The sequence below is a fragment of the Sorghum bicolor genome, chromosome 1 (genome assembly GCF_000003195.3).
Source record: "Sorghum bicolor cultivar BTx623 chromosome 1, Sorghum_bicolor_NCBIv3, whole genome shotgun sequence".
In the NCBI taxonomy this organism is placed as follows: domain Eukaryota; kingdom Viridiplantae; phylum Streptophyta; class Magnoliopsida; order Poales; family Poaceae; genus Sorghum; species Sorghum bicolor.
The window spans coordinates 70,922,441-70,930,128 of record NC_012870.2 but is presented as its reverse complement, the minus strand read 5'-3'; the positions used below and the strand labels follow the sequence as shown (position 1 = coordinate 70,930,128).

Genomic DNA, 7,688 nt, shown 5'->3' with positions numbered 1-7,688 from the left:
ATATATTTCAAAGCCCATTATCAATATTCAGCTTTATTACAAAATATCTTGATGATCTCAAACTGGCTGGTTTGATTGAGGACATTGATATGACCAAGTCAACAAGAAACAAGAAACAGCTCCCAAATGGATACCTCCACCTGAAGCTTTCGTGAAGTTCAATGTTGATGCTGCAGTGGCACGAGCTGAAGATAAGGGGACTGTTAGTGTGGTGTGTCGAGATAATGTAGGGAATTATGTGGCTGCAAGTGCTATGGTCATTGATGGTTTAACTGATCCGTCATCTTTGGAAGCTTTGGCTTGTAATGAAGCAATTTCTTTGGCCATGGACATTGGGGTGCGTAAGTGTGTAATAGCTTCAGATTGCTTGGAAGTGATTTTGAATCTTCAGAAGCAAAGTTTGTGTGCTTATTCCTCAGTGTTGAAGGAAATTAAAGCTAGAAGCACTTTGTTTCAGGAAGTAGTTTTTAAGCATGAAGGTAGAGAATCAAATTGTGGGGCCCATGCTCTTGCTAAAGGTGTTTGTAAATTGGCACCAGGGAGATATTTATGGCTCTTTGGGCGTCCAGAAAGTTTGCATGTACCTCAAAACATTAAGAATTAATAAAAGTCTACCTTCCTCTCAAAAAAAAAAAGTACGCCTGGAAGCACTCTACCATTCCACGGCCCAAGAAAAGGGAGGTCCATACATCTATTCTACGGAGCATGACATGGTTTTGTTCGTTTATATTTACTTCGGGAGTCAAGGCACAAGTTAATCATTTTTTTATCTAAAATTCCATGAAACGTATTTTGATAAATAATAGAAAAACATTTTAGCTTCATACATCTTTTTAAACAAATATTAGATCATGCTTATTACAACAAAGCCACAAGGTCCAACAAGAAAGTGTAACATTATTATCCGATACGTACGATAAATAAAAGATCATCCATGACTCCATGAGCCGCAAAATATATGGCCGTTGGAAACACATTTTCGTGCAATTTTTTTATATGTATACTCAATATACCATTAGTTATACCTTGAAAATAAATGAACTTGTAAGAGATCCAGTAACCTCCTTAGATCCTTGCTTATCCATAGGAATAAAGATTTCGGTAAAAAAAACCCTCCAACAATATATTTTATTAGATATTCAAATATTGGTGTTCCCTATTCCAAGTTTTTTGTTAGCCAAAGATAGAGAGTGGGGTTGGCTGTATAGATCGTACACAAGATATAAACATGTTGTTAAAGGACGAAAAAAAAGAGTAACATTTATTTAAATGGTTCTGCATATAATGATTTAGGAAGTAAATTTAAGAAATACTCGAAGATTCTCTAAGATCTTGCTATTCTTATATATGTTGCAAAATCATATAAAATGAGTTAAAGTTTTTTTTTTTGCAATTCTAGAAAATCGAGCTTATTTTGGTAAAAGTTCACCTCAGGTCGGAAACCGATTACCTTTGTGGAATCTCCTAATTCAACTATTTGCACCCAAGAATAAGGATCTTAAATACGAAAGGAGTCTGAAAATACTAGAAAATAAGGGTCTTTTATTAATTACGAAAGGAGTTTGAAAATAGACATCACAGTACAAGGCACCTCCTGCTGCCAGCACCAAGTAGGCTTGCTAGCATTAAGAGTCAGCTCTATATATTGTACTCCCTAAAAAAATATAATTCTTATTTTTTGAAAAATTAAACATATTAATGTTTACTAAATTTATAAGAAGAACATTAATATTTATGGTATAATTATTAAATTAATTATGAAATTTATTTTCACACTCTAATTTTTTTCAAACTTAAACTATTTTAACGCAACGGATATCATAATTGCATTCTTTTATAGATGGAGATAGTAACAACAGAGCCACTAAGGATTGGGATTTGGTGGTTAACTCATTGAGGATTGGGATTTGACAACAACAAAGTATTTTGTTCTGATCCGATCTTAGACCAACCATCAAACAAGTGTTTGATACTTTGTGGAGGCCAATTCCTAAAACAAAGTGGACAGAACTCCATAAAAACTTGCTATATGGTGACATTCCAAGAACATTTATTATTAGATGGTACTAGTTTACTTAAAAAATATAAACTCTACTGACATTTGCATCATTTTAGTTAATTTATCCTTGTTAAGGATTGAATCAAACAGCCCATCCCCCCAAACCACAAAAAATACCGTTATCATTTGCATAACTTCTTGTGTAGTTTTCCCTCCGTTATTAGCAAGACGTGTATATACATCAACTTTGCTAAGAAATTCCATTCAGATTCTCCAAACAAAAGGATCCAAACCTTCGTTAAAACTAAGAGGAGTTGCTATATTTCAGGTGCCCAAATTTTTCGAAAGTTTCAGGCAACAACTCACAAGAGATGAGTAGTATAATTAAAAGAACAACTAACAAGAGATATCAGACAACTTTTTTCTATAGCCAAACAATAATATAATTTCATATTACCTGAAGAACTACAATAAAAATAAAAAATATAGGAGAAATGTATAAAACTAATATATTAGTTACTCTTCCAACAAAGTTTTGCCTCTACAGCCGTTTATCTCTGGTTAATTAAAACTCTTTTGAATGAGACATTAAGCGGAATTGTGGTAAGAACTTTTGCTCCTGGTTCAAGTACGGCTAACTAGGCAATCACATAAGTGGTGTCACACTAGTGAAGGTTTATACAGCTTTAAATTAAAAATAAGAGATGACAAACTAAGAGATGAAATAAAGAAGAGACATGGGGGGTAAGAGATTATATGGACCGATCGAGGGACAAAGATACTTTTATGAATATTATAAGCTACTCTTTTCTTCTTCTTCTTCTTCTTCTTCTTCTTCTTCTTCTTCTTCTTCTTCTTCTTCTTCTTCTTCTTCTTCTTCTTCTTCTTCAGGGCCCCTTTTGTTTTCTTTACCAAAAAACGGTGGTGTTACTTTTGCCTGTTAGCCCATTTCTTCTTTTCGGACTTGCACGGTTCTGATGCCAACTTGATCTGGGCTTCTCACACTTTCCATTTTGGCAAAGGAAAGTACAGAGGGTGCAAAAAGGAACTACAGTGTGGAGACTACTACTGACTGCTAAGGATCGTCCGATCTTTTAATTTTCCGTGATGATGCGTACGCGAAACATAAATACTCTCGACACTGTAGCACAGCGTCAGCGAGGGGCGATCGACGACGTGCCAGCGCTGCGAGCAGCAGGGAGCGAGCCCAAACAAGGGCAGAGTGAATGCGGCGGAGCCACGCCATGATGAGTTCTCGCCGGTCGTTTTTGCTTCTGCCGGCTAGTCTCCCCCGTGCTCGATCTGAAACTGGCAGGCGCGCGCTCCGCTCGGGCGCGTCGTCACCGTCACGTTGCATGACGCGCACATGGCCCAAGGGCGCGTGCCGTGCCATGCAGAATTGCAGATGCAGCGGCAACCTGAATCGTGCGTGCTCTGAACCCCGATTCGATCGATCGATCGATGCGTGCATGGCTTCCTCTCCGTCCGCTCCCTCCCGCTCCCGCTCCCCGGCCCTCCGATCCGCCAGGGCGGCCGAGCACTGTGCCGGCGTACGAACGCAATCACGAAGGCGCGGGGGAGGGACGCGACGCGATACGATATCTGGTGGGGGGTGTGCGGAACGAGGCTGCTCCACTTGTCGCCCCCCGCGCGCGCCTCGTTCGCCGGCCCGCGCGAGCGCGGAGCGCGGCACAGCAGCATGATCGTGTCGTCGACGACGCGCGCGTCGCGGCAGGGGCGGGGCGCATCATGGCGCCGGCATGCATGCATGCAGGGGCCGGCCGGGCCGCCGCGGGATCTCATGCTCATGCTCATCTCCCCCATCCCCATTCGCGACCTCGCGAGCGAGCTGCCTAGAGCGCGAGCGCGGGCGCGGGCGGGCGGGCGGGCCTTGTTGTAATCATGGGCCAAGATTTGAAACCAACCACTTGATAATCGTGGCGCGGATGAGTGGCGCCATTAGTGGCATTAGCCTGCCTGCCTGCCTGCCTGCCCTTTCGCGCGGATCCTGTTTTGCTCAATCCTGCGCCCACGCAGGCCGGGATTAGAGTAACAAATCCGTCTACTCGTACTACTATAGTCTCTCTGCGGCCGCTAGCTGCAGCCGGCCGGCGAGGAGTGTATTCCAAGACACAATGATTGTGTCGCGCGGGGAGGCGTGGATTCGTAAAGTGGACGGGTGCTCGCTCAGCCCGCTCGCCTCGCCTGCTGCTGCATAACATGGATGGGCCTTGACCGAGGCAGGCGTTCAGTCAGGCATCCACACACACACACACGCATGCATGAGGCATGACACGAGCGAGCTCTTTCTTCTCTCCCCCGGCCGTCCTGGCCACTCCACTCGCCTTCCAGTCCAGGCAATCTTTTGCCCCCTCCGCCTCCCTCTCACAACGCGTCCCTTTTGGTGCTGTTCCAGGCCTGATCGATCAGCTCCATTTACACGCCCTTTTCCCCCTCCTGTCTCCGTTGCTCCAGCCTCGTAATTATATTACCCTACTAGTCTTTGCCCCCACAGGGCCATCGAAAGGCGTGGCAGCCAAGTAATGGTATCAGCTGGTCAGGTCCTCTGGAGGGTTGGCCCTGGCAAAGGCCACCGGGAGCAAGCGAATTCAAGCGAGAAAAAAAGGCGAGGCCTTTTGCTGTATGTCTCTGTGTGATCAGCAGGCCAGGGGGAGGTCGCCATGATTCTTGCGAGGCCGGGCGAGATCATAAGCGAAAGACAAAAAGGCCGAAAGGCGCATCATGCTGCCACATGACACACCCCTATACAAAAGCTAGCCCTAGACACACCAGCAGAAGCATCCATCCATCTCGCTTCCACGCCAATTAAACGTAGTAGGAGACAAGGAGGACACCGCAACCTTATTTGAGAGCCAGCAGCTGCTAGCTCCTCCTCCAATCGGATCGGCGATCGATGGGTGGTCACGGCGACCACCACAGCCACCACCACCACCAGGAAGTGGGAGTGCTCGTCGACGACGACGAGGAGGAGCTGATCGAGCACCATGCGAGGGCGGCCTGCGGTGGCGCCACGAGCGGAGTGGTGGAGCAAGGAGTAGGAGATGGCGGTGGTGGTCAAGACGCCGCAGGCATGGTGTTCGAGGCGAGCAGTAGCGTGGGGAGCGTGAGTGCGGCAACCATGGCGCCGCCCCAGATCCTCTGCTGGCCACCGCCGCAGTCCGCGCCGCCACAGCAGCAGCAGCAGCAGCTTCACCAGGACCACCACCACCACCACCACAGCGTCGGCCAGCAGTCTCCGTTCTTCCCGCTTCTGCCGCCGCTCCCCCCGCAGCCTGCCCCGCCGCCGCCGTTCTTCGCCGACTTCTACGCGCGGCGCGCGCTCCAGTTCGCGTACGATCACCACCACCATTCGGGCGGCGGCCCGTCCACGTCGTCGGACCCGCTCGGCCTCGGCGGCCTCTACATGGGGATGGGGCACCACGGCGGCTCCGGGATGATGATGCCCCCGCCGTTCGCGTCGTCGCCGTTCGGGGACTTCGGCCGGATGACCGCGCAGGATATCATGGACGCCAAGGCGCTGGCCGCGTCCAAGAGCCACAGCGAGGCCGAGCGCAGGCGCCGCGAGCGCATCAACGCGCACCTCGCGCGCCTCCGCAGCCTCCTGCCCAACACAACCAAGGTAACAATCGACGTCCTCATCAGCTCGATCGCCGGCCGTCCCTCCGTCGTCACGACATACATACACGGCCGGATTGATCGAGTGATCTACGAACGCAATTAACTTGCAACGCATGCATGCATGCATGCGTCCGCGTGCGCGCGAACTCCATTGGTAGCTAGCTGATGCTGGCTCTCCATCCGATAGCACTAGCAGCTAGCACAGGTGTAGTGTAGGGCTGAGGTAGCTAGGAGGAGACATGGGGAGGGAGGGAGCCGCCTAGTTGACGCGGAAAAGAGAGACCGGGAAGGGAACAAAAAGCTCGCGATGCGGGAGTTACTGCCGGGCCTCTCCGAGGAGAGACAAAACACGCGAGCTCGTGTCAGTCTCGGACATGAACAGTGGCAGCAGCAAAGATAAACAAAAAGCTTTTTTTTTGCGAAGAAGATAAAAAAAAAAAGCTGGCTGGCCATCTCGAGAGATCCTCCTCTTCATCCGGGTATAGGAGTGTCACCACACTCCTAAGGATCCGAGCCTTCTGCTGATCCTCTCTGCAGAACCTGCATTTCCCATTGTATGCCACGCCACGCGCCACTACTAACAAATAGGAGTATACTGTGTACTCCTCGTGCTGTACTGTTAGTTAGTTCTTAGTGCACCACAAACTATAGTAGCTTAGTAGTAGGCGCATGCATATGCATTTGACCCCAGGTAGGCGCGATAGCAGAACATGTATAAAAGAATCGGGAGTGGTGATGCTCTGATGCCCCACTTGAGACCGAAAAGAGCGAGCGACGACGACATAGATCGCTTGTGGAAGCGTGCGTGCGAGCACCACTCACAGCGCAACAACGACACCAACCTATGCGTTGCACTAACCCATTTTGTATTGATTACCAGCCACATCTTCGTGCTTGCTCCAAGTAGGAGGGGGCCGGTTAGTGAGTGAGTGAGTGAGTCCCACTCCACGCAGCCACGCTCGCTAGTCGGAAGCATGCATGCCCACGGCGGGCACGCATGGCCTCCTTTTGGCCTGCATGCGTACAACCCCCTCTCATCATTGTTTTCCTGATAGTGTTGAGGTGGTCTTTCTGTTTAGTTAGCGTTGTTTTCCTTGTGATTTACTCCTCCTAGCTCATTGTGGTTTTCGACCGGATCGTTCATGTGCGTGCGTCGTGTCACATGCTTGCAGACAGACAAGGCGTCCCTGCTGGCGGAGGTGATCCAGCACGTCAAGGAGCTGAAACGGCAGACGTCGGAGATTGTCACGGAGGAGGCGTGCCCGCTCCCCACCGAGTCCGACGAGCTCACCGTCGACGCGTCCAGCGACGAGGACGGCCGCCTCGTCGTGCGCGCGTCGCTCTGCTGCGACGACCGCGCCGACCTCCTCCCCGACCTCATCCGCGCGCTCAAGGCGCTCCGCCTGCGCGCGCTCAAGGCCGAGATCACCACCCTCGGCGGCCGCGTCAAGAACGTGCTCGTCATCACCGCCGACGACAGCGCCGGCGGCGGCTGCGAGGGGGCGGGGACGGCGGATGACGACCAGCAGGAGGAGGCAGCAGCGCCCATGTCGCCGCAGCACACGGTCGCGTCCATCCAGGAGGCCCTGCGCGCCGTCATGGAGCGCACGGCGTCGTCGTCGGCCGCCGCCGAGGAGTCGGGAGCGGCGGCATCATCAGGCGGCGCCGCCGGGCTCAAGCGGCAGCGCACGACGAGCCTTTCGGCGATCCTAGAGAACAGGTCCATCTAAAAGCTAACATATATCCACCGTCACTTGATGAGATCGATGTGCAAAACGAAACGAGAAACACAACAGTAGAAACAAACACCACAATTTCTCATAGTTGATCATAATACCATCCATGCATGCAACTAGCTAGCTACTCATGAAGTTATGGATGATAATGCATGTTTGCCAGTTGCCAGCAACCACGACTATTTTTTTTTAGTTTATTTTCATTTATTTATAGTCTTCCTCTCTTGTGTATTATTGATCTCAATCGGTAGTGTTTCTGCATGCAAGCATGGGATATCCTCATCAATCAAATACAACGATATATTCGTTTTTTC

The 7,688-nt window shown here is 49.6% G+C and overlaps 1 protein-coding gene across 1 annotated transcript; it reads left to right on the top strand.

Annotated features, from left to right (window-relative positions):
- LOC8078820 (transcription factor bHLH30) lies at positions 4,323–7,688 on the top strand. Its single transcript, XM_002468103.2, has 2 exons — positions 4,323–5,639; positions 6,811–7,688. Exons 1-2 carry the CDS (start codon positions 4,914–4,916, stop codon positions 7,366–7,368), a joined length of 1,284 nt encoding a protein of 427 aa, XP_002468148.1. The 5' UTR covers positions 4,323–4,913; the 3' UTR covers positions 7,369–7,688.